The 24029-nt window shown below is 41.3% G+C and overlaps 1 protein-coding gene across 1 annotated transcript; it reads right to left on the minus strand.

Moving 5' to 3' along the window:
* Nucleotides 1-363: 363 nt before the first annotated feature.
* LOC121952925 (fidgetin-like) lies at nt 364-16910 on the minus strand. Its single transcript, XM_042499811.1, has 3 exons — nt 16792-16910; nt 15759-16000; nt 364-4370 (listed from the first exon to the last, which is right to left on the minus strand). Exons 2-3 carry the CDS (start codon nt 15781-15783, stop codon nt 3205-3207), a joined length of 1191 nt encoding a protein of 396 aa, XP_042355745.1. The 5' UTR covers nt 15784-16000; nt 16792-16910; the 3' UTR covers nt 364-3204.
* Between the last annotated feature and the right edge of the window lie 7119 nt (nt 16911-24029).

A 24029-nucleotide genomic window follows, 5' to 3' on the forward strand; every position in this document is an offset into this window, starting at 1 on the left:
AAAGGTAAAATTATAAATGAAGCATTGCTTTGTTAGCGAGATGCCTACAAACCATATTCCAGACATATGAGAACATGCTTGTTTGGTAAAGACCCCAGAAATAATCACATCATCATTTTTATCCTTTTTTTCAATGGAATGCAAAAATGACCATTCCCACTAAAACTGCAACTCATAGCGCACTTGTAATATCTGTCAAAATAAATGCATTATTATGATTATTATTTTTTTTTTTGCATATTGTGCAGCCATCAACTGTGTCAGTAGTTTTGTATATAGACAACAGTATATTTTAGTGAACGATAAGGATGCTCAGACATGTTTGAATTACACAGACAAAAAGACAAACTATTTTTGGTGATATCTTCATTTCCATGACACAACAGTCTTTAGTGAGGTAGACTATAACAGGTCAAGAATTAGAAACGATGCTCCTTTAACTGGCATGTGAAATGACATGAAATAAATATTTCCATGTACAATGTCTTCAAAATGAGGTAGAAATGGTTACAGAGAATGTACAAGATACAACAAAAGTACAACTGAATTGCAGAGATAACACTGAAATGCCATTTTCCATCAGTTGGACAAATTTAACTCTCATTTACTTCAATGAATCAGTGACACCAAAAAAACAGCAAACACTGCTGTTCAGTGTGTAGGTTTATATCAAGCACATCCTTTGTGTGGCATTGAAGAGCATTTAATTGTTGTAGCTAAGCGCTTAAATACTTTTAAAATCAGGGGGTAACAATACATTATTATTATTTGCAAAACACCTTTTTATTAATTTGTTTTTTTTCCCCTCCAGCATATTTTGAAGCTAAATCTTTGCGTGAGGTTTTTTCCACACTCAACCACATTCTGAGTACGCTCAATTTTATGAATACGTTTATATTTCCAAATTAAAATACTTTTTAATCACATTTAATTCCCGACTAAATCTGAAGCTGCATTTCAGCCTAAATCTTACTATTAAAGGGGATTCACTGTATGGGCATGCTTTTAGGCAAGAGATCGACTTTGTTTAACTTTATTAAAATGTCAGTATGGCACAACTTATGAAGGGATCACATAGCCGAGCAACAAAGCTACAACTTGGCGAAAAACTTAAGGTTTACACTTGTAACTGTACATATTTTCTGACAGTGCACGTACTTGGTAAATGTTTAACTTCTCCCTTCTTCATAGCGTCAGTTCATGTTAGAGCTCAGAATGAGCTGATTGAGTGGTGACGCTGTGTCAACAGTTTTAAAATACTGATATGGGAAAATGGAAATTGGACATGTTATTAAGACATTATTAAACTATTATAGAGCATAAACTGTAGCATGTGTACGTCTTGATATGTAGAAAGTTGTTTATCAGGAGTGCTTTGTTTTGACAGTTTGTCCACAAAAACCGTTTTCCCCACTGCTAACTACACTAACACTTAACATGTCATTCATTTCTCCACCAAAACCTATAAGAGAATTACATCTATACATGAAGAAAATATGTTTCATATATCTAAAAACATCATTGATGTACATTATGGCATGTATTGTCCTTTTTAAAAAAAATATCTGAATTACATTCAACATTTCAGGCCTTGGTACAAAAACCTCAAGTTTAATTTTCCCAGAGCTACCAAGCCATGTGGATGGTGTGTGTGTCTGTGTGTGTTTGTGTGTGCATGCATGTGTGTGTATGTGCATCTTCTACTTAGTATCAAAGGCCTTGTAAGTTCATTGTTTCCCTGAAGTGTTCAGAGTATGTTTCTCTCTTAATAAAAGCCATGGCTCCGTTTTCTTCTCGCTCCATAAAGCTCCCTACAAACACCCTAAGGTAATAACATACATTCTTATTTTATCATTCTGAGGTAACAATAATCTTCCTGAGTATTCAATAACACGACTATAAATCATCCTTTTGAGAGGCAAAAGTAAAGAGAATGCATATATATATAAAAAAAGCAAATCCTATTGCAGACAAGCAGGTAGGTCTTCATAAAGAATGTAATGTTGAGCAGTTGTTAGAGGCACTCAGATGCATTTGTCCTCCAATGAGACCCACATGCCTCTCAGTCAGCGCAGTGCATCCAAACAGAATAACAGTCAAGCTTAAACACCTTCAAACTGTTTGCTCTGAGTGAATTTTTGCAGTATGCAAACTTAAGCATGGTTGTTTTAGAGATTTGTATAGTGATTGTTTCCTGTTAAAGTTTGAATGTTAAAGGTGTAAGTTGCACTGCTATTTGCAGATTCTTTTGAAAATATACCTGTTTGTTTTATGGTCAGCAGAGATCTGCAAGTAAACAACACGCTTTGAAGACGATCTGCATATACTTATGCTGTCATTGTGTGGATGCTAAATACATTTTTTAAATGAACACAAAATCTTATTTCCCCACTCGTTCTTCACATCAAAAAAATTTAGAGGGCGGCTTCATGGATACTATGTTATCATTCGAAAAGCAGCTTCTGTATAAACTGGACAAAAATAAAAACTTGTTCAGCTATGAAAAAGGGTTGAGAACAAGAAACAGGACACCAGGATATAATAAGATAAAGTACATGACAAGAAGGGGTTAAGGAAACTGAAAAACAAATAAAAAATGAGTAAAGGTCAGGGGAAAGCGAGGGATGAGCAGGGAAACATTCATTTCTCGAGGCCAGGTGACAAACCGAGCCTCGGAGTCAGCTGTGTAAAGTAGCAGTGATTGTGCTGAAGTAGTATGGCAACCTCACCATTTCAGTTATTGCTCTCCTTACTTTTTGGTCGGTAATGATTTATGTGGTAAAACGTATTGCAGTCAAAGGCCTTTTGCATACATAATGGCCACAAAATAATTACACCAACTTCTAAAACAGCAACGTTGCAGTGCTGCTGCCGCAGTAGCAGAATGGAAATAAATAGGATCCTGAGAGAAACAGACACGACTGTCTTAACGCTATCTATGTAGAGAATGCCTTAACCTTAACCCCTAAGACTTACCTCAATGTTACAGGGCAAAAGGCCCCAGTGAATCTTTGGGAAAACATGAATGATGAAAAATGTAAAAAAATGCACAAGAAGTCCCAGTCTTGTGCCTTCATGTGTCTGCTTGTGAAATGAAACCTTTCATTGGCAAATCCAATTTTGTTCCCCCCAAGTCTGTCTGGTTTAAGAACCCTGGTTGGTTTCAAAAAGCAAGAGAATCCTCTTAAATGCTGACCAGTGTTGTCAGTGCCCTGCAGTGGGGTCCTCGGATCGTGTGTGCGATGCAGGTATCTTCATAGACATTCTCTGTTGCTGAGAAAAGTTGTGCTCCCCGGACACGCTCTCTCCTGCTAGGCCTGACGGTGGGCTGTAGTCCCCTGCCCCGCCATAAGGGGGTGACATCATGGGCTTTCCAGGTTTGTAGGCCTGTGGGTCTGAGGCCGAGCCGCTCATATCGTAGCCATTGCCGTGCCCGTTGCCGTGCCCTTTGCTATGACTGTTTCCATGGCCGTTGCCATACTTTCTGTAGCGTGAGCCCTCCACCTCCGCTCCCTCCTGTCCCTCCTCTGACATCTCAAAGGCCTTACGTTTCAGTGGCACCCCTCCCTCGGAGCTCCCTCCAAGGCTGTGAGAGGGGTAACTGTAACTGCCCCCCACCATGGTGGCCCTGGGGGCCAGAGGAGTGGGTGCACTGATCCCAGGAGGAAGGTAGGAGGCACTGGGGTGGCTGTATCCAGAGGACAGGCTGGTTTGGGGGTAGCACCCTGGAGGGTAATTGTAGACAGGTGTGCTGGCGCTGTAGCTGGGCACTAAAGTGGGTGCAGCCTGCAAAGAGTGTAGCGGGGCAGGGGGAAGTGCTGCGCTGGGCTGAGGGCAGTATCCTGAGGACAGGTAGGTGCTGTTGTAGGAAGGAGGATATTCCTGAGATGACGGGGCATTGCAGGAGCCAGCGCCACTGTAGCCTGCCTCAGAGGCCAAGTTACTGCTCACCACTGTCACACTTCCTGTGGCCGGGATGCCCACGGATGCAGAGCCGACCTTGGTGCCAGTTAATGCCTCCAGTCCAGGGTAACACTCCATGCCCTGACCCAGAGCCCACGGCTCAGACTCAGTTTTCAGAAAAGTTCCAGGCTCTGAGTAAGCGGCTGTCGGAGGGCGTTCATAGGACAGCTCCAAGCCTGAGTACTTCTCAGCATAGCGTTTGAGCAGAGAAGACGCAGTAAGGGCCGATATATCATCACTGGCCCAAGGGTAACCTGCAGGGGCATAGCTGCGGCGAGCAGCTGTAGTGTAGGGGTCGTGTTTGTGAGCCGACGGCGGTGAGGTGGTCGAGGTGACATCTAGGTGCTGCTCAGGCCACTGAGATAAGGGGGCAGCGTGCTCCGGGGACCAGTGCATCTTCAACAGACCTGACAGAAGCAAGAAGCTGGATTAGTCCACGTAATCATAAATTGATGTGTCAGCTAAAATGTGTTTTAAATTAGCAGTACTTATAAGCAGTATTTTGTCCAGATCAGATATTTGAGGTGTTTGTCAACCAAATCTGATTTGGCATTGAAGTGTGAGCGGGCTCAGCCAGGTGTTCAGTGTGACAGTGGCAGCCATGTAATATAAAAACAAGCCAACAGTGCTAACAACGGCAACATTTTTTGCCAACACTAGATATGAAACAAAAGCAAGAGACTGCAACGTCTTAACTTGCTGTGAGCTGTAATCCCACCACTCCTAAACAGAAGAGAAGTCTCTTTCTCCCGCCGTGCCAAGTATCTCCTAAGTGGCACCAATTGCATGTCCGCAGTGCAAGTGCTTGAACCAAAGAGTGGTGTGAAAGTAGAGCATTCACTGGAGACCAAAATGTCTCCAGAGGTACACTGCACAGCACACTAACTAGGAAAATAAAGACTGCTCGACATGAAGTAATCTTAGTCAACTGAGGGGCTCCGATTGATGATTTGAATCTCTGATTTAAAAGAGCATCCCTTGTGGTTACTTCTGCTGTCTTCCAAAACTCACAAGCAAGCTAGAGCCTGGCTTCATGAATATCCACCCTCATAATCACATCAGCTCACTGACCCTTTTCCAGAATCATGTCAATGCTTAGCCTGTGCTCTTCTACACAGTTTCATCCAGGCAGGGGACAACTGTTCTAATCTTTATGTGAAGCCGGCAACATAGCCCCCAGCCTGGTCTCCACGGCGATAAGCCTCTATCGGCCTGCGAGCTGCCCGCTGCCTTTGCCTCTCTCACATTAGGGCCATTGTTGTCTCAGTGACTCTCTTAGTCCACAGAGCCACCCCCACCGAGCGTGTGATCTAATTCGGCCCAAACCTCAGGGGTCTGCTGAAAAGGGGGGATAGAGGGTGGGGGGAGTGACAAGGAGGGCCGAGGAGGGGGGGGGGGGGTCACAGTAGTTGTTCATCATACTGCAGTATAGACCAGTACATCTTTCATCTTTTCAGTTACAAGTACACTGATTGATAAAGCAGTCCAAAAAGTCAGATTTTCATGTGCCATGTGTGATTATACATGCACATTTACACAAACATAGTAATCCGCTGGTTTAGCGGTCATGGGCTTTGATTGGCTTGTCTTTTTGAACTGGCATTAGGCTGACATTCCAGGCATTGCAGAGTATTATTAAACTGTCCTGACCCCAGGCCTGAGGCTTCCCTACAACAGCACTGGACAGAGAAAAAAGTTAGTGCCTCATATGTTATCAATAAATTGGCACCAAAATCGTGGTGCATTCTTTTGCAATATTTGGGTATAAATTTATCTTTTGTGTTTGGATTTCTGGTCATGTGCCTTCTATGGATCAGACTCTGCAGTTTTTAACACACCATCATCATAGCTTTTAAGTAAATGAGGTATATTCATTAATTGTTTCTTTTCTTTTTGTTCCGATTTTGAGGAATGTTTTTCTCTTCAGTTTGACAGATAACAGTATGTACACCATAGATAATCGTCTTGCAATCATGGGAAGTGTACTGTGATGGTCTGGCTTAGTTTTTCAGGATAGGGTTGTGACTAACAATTACTTTTGTCGTTGATAAATCTGCCAGTTTTTCTTTTGACTTACTGATAAATAATTTTTGATAAACAAAAGGTAAGAAAACAGTAGAAAAGGCTCATTAAAACCTCTCATAACTTTCTGAAACCAAAAGATGTTCAATTTACGAGTCTATGGAACAAAGGAAAACAGTGAATTCTTCCTTTGGAGAGGTTGGACACAGAAAATGTCTGGTAGTTGTGTTTGAAAAATGAGAATAATCAAAATTGGTTGTTCAGGTAACCCGCTTTTTAAACTCTATTCTAGCCCCTCTCCATCCAGGTTGTCAACGTAATGAATCGACCCTGACTATGACTTTATAAAGAAAAATGTAAAAAAGCAGGGAATAATAGTAGCATTGGTAGTTGTTTATATGCGCACTTACTCACATGTCTGGTCTGAAACTGTGGATTATGTCAGGTTGTGTCACATGTCCACGAAGACCACCAGATGGGCCTCAAACGGGCCACATGTTGATCCCTAAATTAAATGAGCCTTCAGCCCAATAATCCCACTCATCCAATCCAGGGATCGCAGCGCTCTCGACCAGCACAAGCTCCACCCTGCATCGGGGAAATCCCTATTCTTCTGGGAATTCTGACTGGTCACGGTGCTCATCTCGGGCACAAAAACATAATTGGCACAGGGCGGAAAAACGGCTTATACTCCCAACAACATACATTTATACCTGAGCAAACATATTGCCACAAAAAAACTCAAAAGTAAGGAAGATGTGAGATACTTTTGTCATTTAGAAGTAAAATCACTATATATTATGACCCAGGAAAATACTTAACCCCGAACAGAGGGTGTTGAATCATTGTATTTCACAGTAATCTACAGATCAAGGCTGGATTATTGGATGGGTCTACTGGGCACAGGGTTAGGGAGCCTCTAAGCCCCCTAACCCTTAACCACAGTGCCTGCTATGAAGCGACTGTTATTAACATTTTTTAGTACAGAGCCAAAAGGTTCAGTCATTCATGTCAATATCAGAGCCCACAAAAAGCCCTTCTGAAAAACTCAAATAAGTAAACTAAATGTTCACAAGGAAAAAGCCATCATAGTATCTTCAGAGGAAGCCATTATCTCTTTACATTTTCTGGAATTGTTGAGGCTTTTTTGTCTGTACTGACACAGCTTTCTTCCTCTGAATTAAGAGTCTACAATAATAGGGTGTGTATTTACTGAGCAGGCTATAAAGCTCTTTGGGACAAAATTGTGAAAAAACTTGATTGAGTATTTCCTGCCAGTGAACATGTAGCCCTAATTTCCCTTATCAAAAAGCACATGGGATTTTTCCATTGGACTATAGATTATTGCAGAAAAAAAGCTCTGCCGTGAGCAAATGTTCTTGATACATGTTTTGTCCAGCAAGATAATCTTCACAAATAAACACCACTTTTATGACTTTTGAAGCCTAAATACAATGGCCAGATGTAAAAAGGCTATTTTTGGGCTATACTACGGTTGCTTGACATTCCCACCAAAACAAGCTGTAAAGCCGCATCTGGCGCAGTTTGACCAGATAATGCTCTATTGTTTCATTTAGCCACTTGTTAGCAACCACCTTTTTTAAGACAGCTAAAAGCTTCAGAGTTGATGAGTGGGGTATTTACTGACATATTTTATGTTGAAGGACAAATTGTGAAAGTCCCTTCAGCTTGTGTTAACAACAGACCTTATTCCAGGCATCCAGCTGAAAAACCCTTTCAAATAGCTCTTCTTTGTTACCTCCCCAGTTTTAGCTAAAGTGTACGCATTCAGCTTTGGATATTGTGATGACAAGATGAACATCATCTTCTCTGCCACCTTAGTGTATCTAAGGGTAACACTGTAATGCCTACCATACGCTGATGGATTTAAATTATTTTAAAAGACTTAAGTCTGACAGCCTCTTAGATCTAAAGAGTAAGAATCACATGCCAGAGTTTATAATCACTGACTGTAAGAGTTTGCAAAGACTGGGTATCTTGCAGGATCACTATACGCAAAATTGAAAGCTTGGACAGTGGAAAAAGTCGAGAGAAAAAACTGCAGCCCTCGAGCGAATATGCGAATCCTTGGATGGCAAAGAAATGGACTACTTTGCTCTGGCTTACTCTGGCTCTGATTGGCTTACCCTGACATTTTTTTGCTATCCCAAACTAGTCCACTTCTCTTGCCTAAACCCAACTAATCCAGACAAGTACTAGCCACCCATAGGAAGACTAAAGCAGGTCATTCCTCCACTATCCTAGGATTCACAAATTTGAAGCCCTTGGAATTCCCATTGAGTGTGCTATATGCTAAAGCTAGCTAGCTAACCACTATATCCAAAGGGGCTACTTGCAAGCTAACGTAAGCTACTGGAAAGTTTACTGTAAGTCTACAAGCTAACCGCACGTTTCAGTTGAAGTATTCTCGCTTTAATCATATGATACATACGATTGTATTGTTTATAAGTTTTCATAGAGGATTTATATTCATTTATGAAGATAGCTCCTCCGTGTTTACTGTTTTCCCTGTTTGGTGCTTTGTTTTGTGCTGGAGAAAGCGTACCTATCGGTTGTTGATAATGTTCTAAAGTTATTGAACTTCACAATTTTCGTGAGCCAAAATTGAAAACTTTTGTTAATATTAAACATTTTTGATTTATCAGAACGTCAAGATGAGAAAACCGATTTAAGACAGTGCAGACTACATTTAATAACCACTTAACCCCCAAACAATCAAGATCACAGGGGTGCACCACAACTCTAGTAAGACCTCAATGATTTTATCCGACATCTGAATTTAAGGACACCAGTGAAATTAGTGAAAGGTTTTGTGGCATTTTGCCCGCATAAGTCCAAGAAGTAAGTACGTTTTGTAAATAAAAAAATATCTTTTAACAACTTAACAGTGCACAGTTTTTTCTGAAGCTACAGTGCATTCCTCCCTGTATTTGAAAAGTTTGTTTGTTCTGCTGATCCCACTGAGAATCTGTCTGCAGCTCTTTGCAGACTTCAGCCAGATGCTTAATACATATTAATTTCATTAAAACACTTAAATAAATACAAACATCTTGCAAAATTACAGAACATTAATCTATGATGTAAAGTCCATCAGTATACGAAGAATCAAAAACTATGAGGTGGAATAAATCTGTGACCTTGTTGCAGCGTTAAAACACTCATTCCAATCCTGGTGTCATGCATATGTACACACACATACAGGGTCATCAAGCTGATACTCACTGTACCATACTGAATGCCGACATGAGCCAATCATTCTGCTTCGCCTTCAATCTACTCGTGTCACCCCATCTTCACCCGATGGTATATAATCTATCCAAGACGTATTAGAGCGCAGTAATCTAATGTGTCTGGAATTTTCATCAAAATGAAGCAGAGGAATGTGAAAACTGGAGGGTCTGGATGGGTTAAGGACCAGCCTGAGGAAACCAGACTAAAGAAGGATTAAAGCACACAAAGCTTATGGGACTGTTGGTGCTCTGTCACAATCTGACAGTCGTGGACAAGAATTAAAGAGGCATCACCACTGCTGAGCTTACTCCTTATGTTAGCTGTAAGCCTGTAACTTTGGAAGGCTTTATTCCAAGGCAATGCATCAATATTGTGCAACTCAAAATTATTATTTTTTTTTTTGAGATTTTGAGTAGGCTGTGACAAATATGAAGCTATAAACTAAAACTGTTTCAACGCTGTAGTGACTTCTGCTTTAAAGCTAGTAGTCATTCCACTGTCAAATTTCCACCTATTTCTTTATTTTTGAAAGAAAAATGGTTTATTTCTTTCTGTAGGCACATGCCATTTTACACTAGATCTACTTAATAATATCTATAATTATAATAAAGCACCAGTTGAGACTACAGTTTGTTAGTGTCCCTACATAAACAACGTTGATCTCTATCAACTTACCAATATTCAGTGTAGTTCATGTGCGTTCACTGAACATGATCATATTTTTGGGAAATGATCTGAACATATTCCTTTGAAACTTATGAACAAGAACTCTCACTCTCGTGACCATTAACAATGCTTAAGCACTGTGTGTTTTACTGCACTTGATGATCCACGGCAAACGGCATGCAGGTGTTGTATCGAAGATGGTTTCCCCATGAATGTGTTTTCCATGTTACTAAATCTAAACCAAACCTTTTCCTTTGTTTAACTAATGAGGGCAGTGCTAACTCATTTTAACAGGAGGAAAACATTATTCAATGAGGGAACAGACTTTGACAACACCTGCTTTGCCAGTGCAGCTAGCAATTCTGACAATGCAGCTACTGGTACTGCTGAAATAAGTTCCTATAAATGTTTGAAGGTGTTCTTACATACATTTTTATGAAAATTGTGCCTGTCATTTCTGGAAAAAAAAAAAAGTACGAATGGCAGCCACATCTGTAACACATTTGACAGAAACATAGAGTTGGAGCATCCAACCGGTCTTGGGAAATGTCTTTAAATGAATGATAATCACAGGATTTCATTTTAATGAAAACAAACAAAAGAAGAACAGAGAAAAGAAAATGCCAATATTATGCATTCAGTTACATTAACATAATATTTCTTGTAGCTTAAGTTCCTTCAAAATTTCACTCTTTGTACTCAGTAAGATGGTTGCAGTTATTTTTTAACCATGGCTACTTGGTAGGAAGATGAAACGTGATTTCCTTTGACAGATTAAAACCTTGTACTATGTAGGGCTGTAGCATCGGACATCTGTGTGGGAGTGAGGATATTAGGGAGAGGGGTCTGGGTATTGGGAGGGATGGGTGAGGGACCCCCTAACCCTAATCTTGCACATCATGTTGGCTAGAGGCTTGGATACACCTCGCCATTCTTGGCCATGCTTGGCTTAACAAGAGACAAGATGAGTGCTAAGCCGGCTTGCTACTATGACAGCTTTCCTTAATCATTGTGATTACCACAGTGTCGACCACCACAAGTGTTGCCTCTTTGTCCTGCTGTAGTTTAGCTACTGGACACATCAGATGAAGCGAAAGCTTTCAGGAGTGAGAAACTATTGAAACAAGAACATGAGAGAATGTTGAAATCAATTAGACCAGTTGATTTATGAACTTAAAAAAATGTTTACGTATTATATATGTTGTGCTGTCACTATACAGTTCCTATGTGTGTCTACGTCATATTGTTTATAAATTTGTGTAGGCTCTAAGCATTTACAGAGCTGATTCAACAGTGTCACTTTTAATGTTAAGTGACCTTGAATTTAGAGACACACTATAGTCAAACGCCACTGTAACAGTGCAACATACATTGTACTGAATGCCCAATGGTGACATGTTAATACAGAAGAAAGCCATCAAAACATCCATGGACGTTTTCACACAACATTTCTATACTGAGGTATTGGCCGTTATAACACAGTACCAAGAAGTATCAAAACTTCACCAGTCAATTTATTTTATTTAACGAAAATGTTTAAAGTATGGCTATGCTACATGCCTGTGGTGTCTGATAATAAGAAATGCATAAAATGTGATAGTAGTACTCTTGTGGTATCAGTATCACTTTAAGGGTATTGGTACTGTGGTACCCGAATTCAATGTTCAATGTTTCAAACATACTGAAATGTCTTCATCAAATATGGTTGTACTGCTTGTGTAATGCTCCATGCTCAGATGACAGTTGTGATTTTTGCAAGAAGCAGTGTATATCAACAGCATGGTGCATCCTGAATTTTCTTGCCTGCTGTGTTTTTTGACACATTAGTAATGTTGGTCTGAATGTAGACATATTATTTATACTGTACCTCCGCAGACAACTTGGACACCTATCTCAGGTGACATGTTTAAGGAGATAATTGTAACTAGAAGCTGATAACTTAAGGAAGAAACTTTTCGCTCAGCAATAAATCTGAATGATAATCTGAGCAGCCACCTCTTGCCTGCTAGCTGCCTGCAATGGCTCAGATACTCCAAATTCTGTTATGATTAGGGTTGCAGCAATATGCTGGTTTCAAGGTATACTGTGGTACAAAATGGACGGTTGTGATACCGTGTAAATGTTCTCATCTAAAAAGCCTTCTGTTTTAGTTCATTAAAAGATCCTTGTAACTGATAATATTAATAATTCTGTAAGACCATGAAACCATGTTATTTTCTTTGACTGCTTTGTACCGTGGAAACCTCATATCATATCAACCCTAGTTATGCGTGCGTGAGTAACAAGGTTGGTGAGTCACTGTAGACTACTGTTGCTGTTAGGCATTGTTCTGAATCCAAACAGTTATGTTTACCCTAACTTCAGTTTCTTCTCTTACATAACAGTTGAACTTCAGAGAATGCTTCAGCCTCAAAATGGCATTTCTTTATGAAAAATAACCAATTTGTGTAGCATTATTAAAAGGAGCGAGATTACATCAGACCAGGAGATAGCCTGTGGGAGCTCTGAACGTGTTGGGGCAGGAGGGGATCAAGCAAGTTGGAGGGAAATATCCCAAGCAGAGCAATCCTGCAGACACTATGTACTACCATGTACACCATGTAGCTATATACATGTGGTTAGAAGCTGCATCGAAATCCTCTGTGAACCAAAAAAATGCCACAGTCACCGACAGTGTAGCGGCCATGGCACACACACTCAAATCTGCTTTAAGTGTGCGCGTAATTAATCGGCCCAGCACAAGCACATTAGTCTCCTTTGATCTACCCAGAGCATAAAGCGAGGTAAAATTACAGCATTGTGGAAACTCTTTCTCATCTCTCCTCATCAAGACCTTTACACATGGATGTTACATGGCATTAGGGTTCACTAAACAACAAAATATGCAGTGCATGTACAAACAAAAGCAGAGAGAGAGTAGAGGGCTTGTAGGTAGGAGCTTGATTCAGCCAATAAATAGATGAAATGACTCTCCCAGTTCTCTTACCGGCTGTCAACAACCCCAACTAAAACCGGTTTCAGTGCTCTAACCATTACTTATTGATAAGTGTTGTCATCGATATGTAACAACATCACCAAATCTCTTAAAGGAAGCACAATAATGCAAGTCATGGTTGCTTTCTGCACGTCAGTGGAGGCAAGCTCGACTCGTGGTCCACTGCATGGTCAGTATGAGTAATTAGGGGTTAATTAGATGAAAGTACGCTTGGGGGAAGGGGCAGACTGGAATGGGGATTTGGGGGTTGCGAGGCATCAGAGGGCGGCTTGCTAGTGCAGCAAGATGTGGAGTGGAAACAAAAATCTTTTTGGATCTGAAAGGTCCTCTGTTAGGGCTCTTTAGTCCACTCACAATAAACAAAAGCCTTACATTTCCTGAGGATGGACAGACTCTCTGAAAATACACACACCAAGATGCACACAGAGGCAAACTTGCTATATTGTGTTTTTTTTAGTGTTTAGCCTCAGCTGGCCAACAGGCAGAGGAGCTCCTTGGTCATCTATCGGATGAGTCAGGCGGCTGGAATTTCAGGAATCCAACCTGAGATCTATTTACAAAGCACATATCCTCTCCATACGCTCAACACGCACTGTCCACTCTCAGGCTGAAGGAAGCAGGGAGGGAAAGAACATGCTTACTTACAGTGCTGATAAATGACCCGATCAGCTGTTTGCATTCGGGTTAATTCACACCACTGCTTGTAAGATCAATACAGAGCACATGAGAGGGGGAATGGCATATGAATAGTCATCAAGCATGTGGCAATGGACAATGGACTACCCACACCACACGGCTCTTTGCCCTCCTTGCAAACATGAAGGCTAGATTGTTATGTAAGAATGACCATAGTGTGAGACGCTGCAGCCAGCGTGCAGGAGGATCTGCTGAGGAAGAAAACCCTCCCTCTCCCTCCTCTATTCCCCTTCCCCCTTTTACTCCAGGCCTGCACAGTCCACCAGGCCACACTGCTGTCAGCCAATCAACTACTGTACCATATCTGATTCAGCTTTTACACATCTCTAACCTACAGTTCGTTTCTTACGACAAATCATGTAACAATTTAACTCAAGAATGTGGCTCTTCTCACTTAGACACAATCAATCACATAGATTTATCTCAGAGCACTACTGAAAAACTAGTTCCTTTTCTGCCTATTTTATGTTATTTACTTTCCCTTGACTCTGATTTTGCCCCCAAGTCTTTACTCTGTCAGGCCTCCCTCCTTCTCTTCGTGCAGTAGTAAAGACAGGCCCGTGTGTCCGAGCCTGTGTGGTCAGTTTCCCCCTCCCCCACTCCTTTAGCTCACACACACATGTGGCAGAGGCTGGCCTGGCCCCTCTTTGCTTATTGTGTCCACTCATATATCAGGCTGCAGCTGACCAGTCCGTCCTCTCGTCCCCTCCATCTGCCCTTCACTTTGCTCTTTCTCTGTCATTTTACCACCACTAGCACCAGCACAGGTCCTTTACTTTTAACAGCTAATGAGAATTGAAGGTGTGCTGCAATTTGCCTTAACAAGCTTTCATGATGGAGGGATAATGTGTGTGTGTGTGTGTGTGTGAATGGAGGCTGATGTTTATTTGCCTTTCTATTCAGGACTAATGAGGAGCTGGTGACACTAGCTTACTAACGATCTGGCTTTCATTCACAGAATCGCTTCACCCTAGTAACTGGCAGCTAAAAAGGGCTAAAACCTCTAATAATTAGTATGGACAGGGTTCATAATGAGGTGTGAGTGATTGTATATTTACTTGTTTGTGTGTGTATCTGTGCAAATGGACAAGAATTGATTATGAAATTTGTAGTTGTTAAAGAAAAAAAAGCCACCATAGGATTGTGTGTCGTCGAAGTGTCTGTGCGAAGAAATCTAACATGACACTGTGAGTCGTTTTGAGGGTGGAATGTGACACATGTACGTTACTAGAAACTGTCAGCTCAGAAAACTCCTTCCTTCTCCTTAGCAGTTTTCCGCTTTTTTTTTTTTTTTTTAAATCTCTGTGCATAGCTCTTTAGAATATAAAAAACCTCGTAGTAAATCCCTGTTGCATTATTCCAATCAGGTTAGCGATGTAATCCTGTTAAAGCTTGGCCTAATCAATAACCCAGTCAATCAATATAAGCATATTCATCAGCATGGATAGCAACCTCTCGTGATTAGCACATATGCAAGTGAGGCCTGTGATGTGATGTGTCACAGAGGTTTGTGGGATTTAATCAGCTTTTATGTTGCAAATGGAAAATATATCAATCCACTCTGATAACACTGGGAAAAAATGTTACCAAGTTGAACACCATCATCATGGTTTAAATATTGAAAAGGCTATTTCTACCTTAAATAAACATACAGCAAGGGGGTCCCCATGTGTAATGGCACTATCATTGTTTAAAAATAATTATAACCATCATTTAATGTACTTTAAATACTTTAAGACCAGCTCTGTATACAGTCAGCTGCTTGACTATGTTCATGCTGCTCCTTAGACAGTGGGGCTTTAGCTGCCATCTGTCTAAACAAATTGCTACTATACTTTATTCACATGGAGGGGCTGAAAAAACATCGACCGAACGCTTTTTGTGAAATTCCTCAATGCAAAGCCCGGAGACTCAGCTGTTAAAGCCATTAGCATATCTGCCTTCTCAAAATGACTTCTCAGAGACCCCCCCCCCCCAGCCCCTCGCCTCCCTCTGCTGAGCCACAGGAGATGGACAAAAGAGGAGCCAGAAGAAGAAGCTGTACAGAAAAACAGACTCAGACCAATCTGGGTCACATTGTACAGAGCCAGCATGGGACCTGACCAATGATGGGTTAACCCTAAGTACATATATTTAAAAAGAAATAAAAGAAGTGGAGACATACTGTATGGGGTGACAGGACTGAGCATTCTGCAGCCCTGGCCCCAGGTGAAGAGGAGAGGACCGGGTCCACTTGGTGCTATTGGGGGCCCAGCTGCATGCTGCGGGGCCTCCCCGGGCTGCTGCTTCTCCTGCTGCTGCTGCTGTTGGTAGTGGTTGTGCGGCTGTTGGCTCGGCTAGTGACTGGCCTCCCGGACCCCTCCATGGTTCATTTCACAGTTCAACTCCGCTCCGACACGCTGCCACCTGAAGAGCACACAGATGCCAGTGTCAGAACCATAAGATGCAGTGAAGAAGACGAGAGGGTTTGTTTTGATCACAGCAACCCAAATTGCAGAGATTTTTTTTAAGAAATCAACAACTTTGTAAAATACAAATAATTAAAAAGTGCCCTTATTTACTTGCTTGTTAAGTTAGTCCTATTAAAAATACTGTGAAAATAACTTTTAGGATATACTTGAAAAGCAGGAACTGATACTGACTTGAAATAAGTTTGTCATGCACTCACTTTTGTTTTCTGCAGTTTTTTTTTTCAGTCTGTTTATGTGCTTGCACGTGTGTGAGCGACCGAACAAGACAGACTTTGAACGCTAAATCTTGACAGAGAGGGGGCTTTTACCCTCTGACCACGAAACCACACGGCCAGCGCACACAAGTTTCTAATTCTTTGAACGCAAACACTACAAACCACAACAGCAGAAAGAAATTTTGTACACTGCAGAGCAGGAAACTATCACTTCTAACATGGAATACAAGAGGGGGGAAAAAATGAAGAATGAGGGTGGAACAGGAGAGTGCATGGACATGTAATCTTATTTGACATACAGAGGACAAACTAGTGAGAATGTCACACACATGTTTAACGAAACTATAGCATGCACAGTTGAGTCACCAGCAAGTAAAAGAGGGCATATTACACAAAAAGAGACAATATAGAGCACTGAAAATGACAGGAATGTGCAAGAAGCAGCAGAAACATTGTCATTTCTGCTGAAAGGAGATTAAGGCAAAATCTATTCCAACAAGTGAGTACTGACCTGATCATGCCTGGATGTGCTCGATGAATGCGTCAGTTTGAAAAGTAATCCACTATTCCAAAAAGTACAACTGGGTAGCCGATGTGAATGTGTATTTGTGTGTGTGAGGCTTGTTCTCTCTTGTGGGACCCTATCCTTCTCTCCTACACTCCCTCGCTCGCCCTCCAGCTCCCTTCTCCCTCCCCCCTCTCTCCCTCGCCCAGTGACAACAGAGCAGCACATACATCCCCTCCCCCAACTACGCCACCCCTCCCCCTCCTCCTTCTCCCTCTCTTTTGTTAAAACTATTTCAGCAGGAAGGGAGAGAGAGGGAAAAAGTGACCAATCATGCAGTGTCAGAGAAGAGCCCGTTTCCCCTTGCTGCTGTGTGTGTGCATGGATTTTTGTGTGTGATCTAATTTGCAAGTGTGTGCACTGCAAGTTTTTTGATTGTAGACCTTCGGTTTGATGAATGAGCATCACACGCCACTGAAAAATAGTGAATTTTCTCCTTCGCTGACCACATGGGAAGTTCAGTTATTGTCAATGACTTCTATTGATCTGGTACATTGATCTTAGCGGTGTTGGGAGGGTGGAGTTGAAACAACCATGTCAATACTACCTAATTCCTGCGGTACCACCCCACATACACACTAGCCTGCGCATGTATGGATGCAGCAGATGACCTCCACATTGGCCTCAAACCTTTGACCAACAAAATGGTTAAAATTTTCTTCACCTGAAATGTATCAGTGTCTAATATTCTAATATAAACTCACACTGCTTTTATATTATTTTCTTTGCAAGAACTTATTTAACTCTTTCCCTCTTGTCCCTATTTTGCTCCCCAGTCCCTCATGCATAGAAACACAGCTGTGGTTCTGCATTTAGAGTTATGGAGGAGGCGGGACAAGCTAGTCCGCTCCTCATGTTTCTCTGCTGTAAACACTCAAGGCCCTGCAGGACACACTCCTTTTGCTTTGGGCCCTATTCCAAACACACACACATACGGCCACATGGTTGACATGTGTGAGCCGTGTTTCAGAGGGCGGTCATTCACAGCTCAAACTATACCTTTCCTTTGTAATTTAATTTTCTAAGACCAAATAATAAACAGTCGGTAAGCGTCGGTAAAAGTGGTAAGCCCTTTTTACACAGAGATTGTGCTACAGGGCTGCTACTAAGTCCTTTCTTTATACACACAACAGTGGCATCATGCAACTCCAGTGTGTGATTTTAGACAGCATGTCAGCATTGCGGAAGCAAAAGTGGCATGACAGGTGTGACGTTTACCACAGCAGCATCTGCCTTTAGTGTGACAGTATATGCCTCAGCAGCACTTTATAGACAATAACAATGGCCAAATATGTGGTGGCTGATCTCATCCTCAGCTCTGAGGATAAGGAGCTCCCTGACCTTTTTTTTTTTCTCAAATTGTGGACATTTACGGCTGATATTCCTCTTCTTTGAGATAGCTGCTTATTGTTAATAACTGCTTTTTAAATCTCCTGCCATGGGTCACACACATAATACATTGTCAAAACATCCCACAATGGTCCTATCCTGCTGGTTGCCCCATTTACACAGACACTAGCCACTTTTACACTGCCTGTTCAAGGGGGGGATGTTGTGCCGTTATACTGCCTTGCCATTCTATACATAATGTACAGCTTCGGAATTGGGGACAGAGTTGTCTCGCCACGCTAGGTAATAACAGCACAGAAACCTGTGAAAACGGATCAGCTGGCAGGATGGGATCATGGGTGGCACAGGTGTGATGTTTTGAAGGCATGTTATGTGTGAGACCAACAATGGATTTACAAATCAGCTAGAAGCAGTTAGCAGCTAACTCAACGAAGAACATCAGCTGTAACAACTACAAATTGGGAAAACAATGGAATTCATGTCCTCCTTACCCTCTGAGCAGAGGAAGAGATCAGATGCCATATGACAGGTACAGTAAATGAGTGTAATCCCCATGTTAATCCCATTGTTAGTGTTTAACAACAATCATATGTTATCTGACACATGAGATGCTGACGCTGTTGTGTTAACATCATGCCTGTCACGCCTCATTTGTTTCCACAATACCGGATGCTATTTAAAATCACACACTGGAGTGGCATAATGCTGCTGTCATTTGGTTTTATATACAAATGCAAAAACGCCATATAGAAGGGATTTAGTGGCGCCCCTAAAGTGCGATCTCTGCGTAAAAAGGGCAACAGCTTTGGCGCTGTTATTACCTCCATTGCCAACTCAAAGTCAAGACAACTCTGTCCCCCATTACGCAATTGTACCTTTTATACAGAAGGAGGATATTGCTGCCCGTTTCTGAGCAGGCAGTGTAAAAGAGGCTGTTGATAGCAATCCTTTTGATTTATGAAGATAGAGTACTTGTGAGCCATAAGTGGACTATAATCTGTTAGTACCATGATTGTTTCCAATAATGGCAGTGGAGGCGGAGGCTTGTTACAAGACCTTTCATCAGGTGAGGAGTAATGGCTAGTGCAGCGCTCAGCTTTTTTACCCCCTTACCTGCTTTGCTGACAGACACTGAAAAAAAAAAAAGCCACGCTGTGATTTTGCAGGCGAGGAAACAATACATCTAAACAATCCCAAATGTGCTGCGGGGGCTTTTCTTTTCATCAGAGATAAGGTTGGCTGTTTGATACATTCTCACTGTCGAGGCAAAGCGCCCCAGATGTGGTCTCCTGTTACGTCAGGAACACCTAAATGTAGCTGTGCGGCCCTGAGCAGGTCACTGAGACAGGCGGAGGGACAAAGGGCAGAGTGTGTGCTAACGTCAGGAGGACAGAAAGGTGCGGCTATCAGCAGGTTGGAAAGCAAGTTTACTGGCAGAGACAGAGGATAGAAATTCCACTCATGACTTAACTACTCGAACAGATATAACACACATGAAGGCACATTTAACTACACATGCACATGACGCCTATGCTGGAAATTGGACATGGTAACTCTAAACGTGGGTCCCTTTTGCCCTGTGGGTGGGATAGGTCACATGATAGCACCCCAGAGAAGCTCAGCTGTTTGCCACTCTAATTCTGTCTCAAGCAGCTGAGCACTGACCCACTGCTCCACTGAACTGTCCCAGTAATGATAATTGTGTGTGTGTGTGTGTGTGTGTGTGTGTGTGTGTGTGTGTGTGAGTGTGTGTATAGAGTGAATGGGGTTAATGATGAAAATGTGTCCACGCCTTCAAAAGCTGGACTGCTGGTGTTGCTTCAGAGTTAAATAGCTGGAGTACAACCTTTATTTCCACATGCCTAAGCATGTTCACATACATGATTTGAGGGGTGAATTATGGTGCCGAGAGAGCGGCCGAGAGAGCGAGATAGAGGGCAAAACAGGAACAGGAAATATTTGGGAAAAGAACAGGAAATGTGTGTATTGTCTCCCACAGGCAATGTTAGTGTCAGCAAAGTACTGCGCTTGTATTTAATGGATAAGTCCTGTGATATTTTATATTTTTCCAACTATCAACCACAGACAAGACCAAAACTAATGATGATTTGATTCTACTAACAAATATTGCCTGTGCTTTGAGCTCCAATGAGGGGCATATTTATAGACGGAACAGGCAATGCGGCTGCACTGGAGCCTGTAGGGTGAAGGCTGTGGAGAGAGCAGGGCATTTGACAATGTTTTGGGTGTACAACAGACCCTTGTGAGTGATTTATATCCCCAACGTGTTAATACACCTGTGTTTACAGAACTCACTTCAGATTTATAATGGTCCAATTTGCTATATTTGTCCTTGAAAAGGCAAATCTATCATTGTCACGGTTGTTGTCTTCTGTAACATAGTAGCAGTCTATAGTAAAAATTATATACTTATTCAACATTCTTAAATAATCCATAACTATTCAATACATTTTCTTTGGTATTTTTGTCATATATGCATATGCAACGACTGCTGGGTAAAATGTATGTTGGTGTTGTCCAATGTCAAGTCTCTATTTTAGACAATATGATATATGGTAGCTAGTTTAGGTTATACAGTATATGCCTAATGGTGTGCGCCTGTTTGCATGTATATGTGTCTGTTTCCTTTATAACTAGCAACTATAGCGTGCACCAGGGCCCATGGTAACTACCTTACACCACTGTTGGTCAAAAGGTATTAAAATATGTTAGTGAGTCACACTGTTGCACTGGTTGATATATTCCTTCTTTAAAACAAACATGGGTACTGTACATAGACCCTTGAGTTGGGCGTTTTAGTCGTCGCCATCTTGTTTTTTTGGAATCAGAAGTGAACATACTTAGACAAGTTGGTGGGGCTGTGAAGGAGAGATGGGTGGATCTTATTCATAGAGTGTAAATAACTGAAGTAGCGACCGCGAGGTCACATATTACTTTACGGACTCCCTTTTGTTGAAGCATCGAGTTTGGCGTTTTGGCTTCCTTATTTTTCTTTTCTTCTCTTTTTTTTGAGCTAGAAGTGACCATATTTGTACGAGAGGCTGGAGCTGTAGAGGAGTGAGGGGTGGATCTGACTGAGAAGCAGAGGACACTAATAGCAGACAGCCTGTCACTCAAAGTGGCCGCACCATTAATTGTGTGTACTTTAAAGCCTTAATACGGGTGAGTTAAATAAAAATTCAACCCCCTCACAGCTGTCATGAATTTTGAAATTATTACTATAGAGACCAGAACTGTTTTTTTTTTTTGCATCGGGCAGGAACCATGTTTATTTTTGCTGTAAAGTTTTAACATGGGGGTCTGTAGGGATTGACTCAGTTGTGTCTGTTCAAAGAACTACTGTTTTTGGCACTTCTGCGTTGGCTTTTTTTTTTTTTTTCAGCTCCAGAGGTTGGCACTTGGTACTGTAATTTATGTTCAATCAATTGCATATACATGTGCAGGAAACACCACACTTGCACTAATCCACACAAATACACTGTTTACTCCTGTCTGAATTACATTTGCTGCAAAATACAGCTCTCAGCCGGGGCCGATTATTAGGCTATGGGTCCCTGGGCAAAGAGTGCAACATGCCCCCCCACCCCCACCTCTCCTACACAGTAGCAAAACACACACTTTATAGTTGTTAAGCCTCATTTTATGGCCATTGTTTTGTGTGTTTTGTATTTCTTCGAGGTAATTTAGTGACATTTTGTCGTTGTGTGTTGTTTTGTGGTTGTTTTGCCCCTATTTGCTGTTATTTTGTGTCTCTTTGAAATTCCTTTGCATATCTTTGTGGACATTTTGAATTTCTTCCTGGCTGGTACGTTTGAGTGACATTTTTCAGGTGAAGGCCAGGGGGCCGCTGACATTTATGGCCCCTGGGCCTGTGTCTGGTAGGCCTGTTCAGTAATCCATCTCATGTTCTCTGCTGTTTTTAGAAAAATCTAACTACATGTGCATGAAATGATTTGAAAGATTTACTTCTTTCGTAAGAGCAAATGCACTTGGGTGAGTGCAGCAGGTTAGGAAGGTCAGAAACTGATGCATTGTTGGTTTTGGTCTTTTCATTACATTCTGATTCTGATTCTGATTAATTTGTTAAAATTTATTATAAACAAGCATTTTTTAATGTATAGAAACTGGAGAGGACTATACAGACATTATGCTATTAATATTACTAATGCTAATGTTTTCGTTGAATTTTTATTGTCATGGTCGCCATGTCTGGGAAACATGATATTGACTCTAATCCATATCCTTAAGAAAATCAATATGACAGAGCAGAAAAGCACATTGGTACACACACGCACACACACACACACACACATGCACATGCGTATGCACACACTAATATCATGTGTCCTCTCCTCTAATCAAGTGCAGAATGTCAATTAACCAGCCTCACATTTATCATACTGTATGTCTCTTCAAGGTTAAATGGCAGGTAACTCTCTGCCAGAATCTCTAACTGATGTGTAATTTTATTTATACAAGCAGTAAAGCATAAAGAATAACACCTAGCAAGACATTGTGGACTAAAGAGGATTTTGATTAATTTCAATCGACAAAACAGTTGAACCACCACCCAGTGAAGGGGTTCTGCATGCACGCACACACATGCACTCTCCTCTCACAGTCACACACACACACACACACACACACACACACACACACACACACACACACACACACACATATGATTTCACAGCACACACAGATGCAGCGCTGTGCTCCATGTTAGAGTGGCTTATTGTTCTCTGGTATAGAGAACACAATATCCAAGTCTAGTAATAGAGGTTAGATTAATTGCTGACAAATCTGTATTCAGCAGTTCCCTTTCTCTCCGCTTGACAGATTTATGACAGAGATTGATGGAGGGGAGGGACGAGTCGAGAGCCGCCTCTGTTCAGTGAGAAAAGAGGACAACAGCTTAGTGACTCAAATGGAAGCAGAAAAGAGAAAAAAAACAGAAAGGATTGTTTTGGTTGGATCCAACACATGATCACAATGTTGTCCTTGAGGTTGTAGGAGGCATACTCTTTTATATTTTAAGCTGTTGTAACCACAAAAGGTACCTCAAAAAATATTGTTTATCATTTTATTTTGTTCATACTCAATATGTTGAATACTTACAAATGACACTTTAAGGAGCAGCAAAAGAAACAGGCCTTCATGGCAGGTATTTTGCCTGGTCATAGTAGGAGTTGGTGTTGACATTAAATAATATTTAATGACAACAACATTATCATTATGGCTCTTGTATTCAGTTGTCCCAGTAAGCTGTAAGCTGACAGCGAACTGAAACTGAAGCAGCTAAATGGAATCTAGCAATAATTAAGTTTAATTGTGATACCAGTTCTTGTCAAAATGTAAAAAAAAAAAACAAAAAACAAAAACAAAACTGAGCTAATGCTGACCAAATAGGAACCATAAGCAGAACTAAGATTTTTTTTCTTTCCAAATGGAACAGTTGCACATTGTGGGAAATGCCCTTGTTAGTTCATGAGTTTTCTTGTTCAGAATCCAACCTCTTTCCAGCAGCCAATAAGCTAAGCTTAGCATAAAGACTGGAAACAGCTAGCCAGGCTCTGCCCGAACGATCCCTCTACTAGCACCTCTAAAGCTCATTAATTAAAAAGTTACATCTCATTTGTTTAATGCGTACAAACCCCCCAAGTGTGTAAACAACATGTAGATAGATTGTGTTTCCTCTAGGCAGAGCCAAGCTGGTCTTTTTCTCCTAAGCTAACCAGTTGCTGGTTGTAGCTTAATATACTCAAATTATTTAGAGTAGATTTACATATTTCAATTACATATAAAACTTCCAT

This window comes from Plectropomus leopardus, chromosome 2 (genome assembly GCF_008729295.1).
Source record: "Plectropomus leopardus isolate mb chromosome 2, YSFRI_Pleo_2.0, whole genome shotgun sequence".
Lineage (NCBI taxonomy): Eukaryota > Metazoa > Chordata > Actinopteri > Perciformes > Serranidae > Plectropomus > Plectropomus leopardus.

What these genes read in the sequence shown, in the direction of transcription:
- LOC121952925 (XM_042499811.1), bottom strand. Translation starts at nt 15,783, where the DNA reads ATGCTCAGTCCTGTCACCCCATACA. An exon ending in CAGTCCTGTCACCCCATACA is followed by an intron (nt 4,371 to 15,758) that starts GTATGTCTCCAC and finishes TGCTTCTGTCAG; the next exon opens with GTCTGTTGAAGATGCACTGG.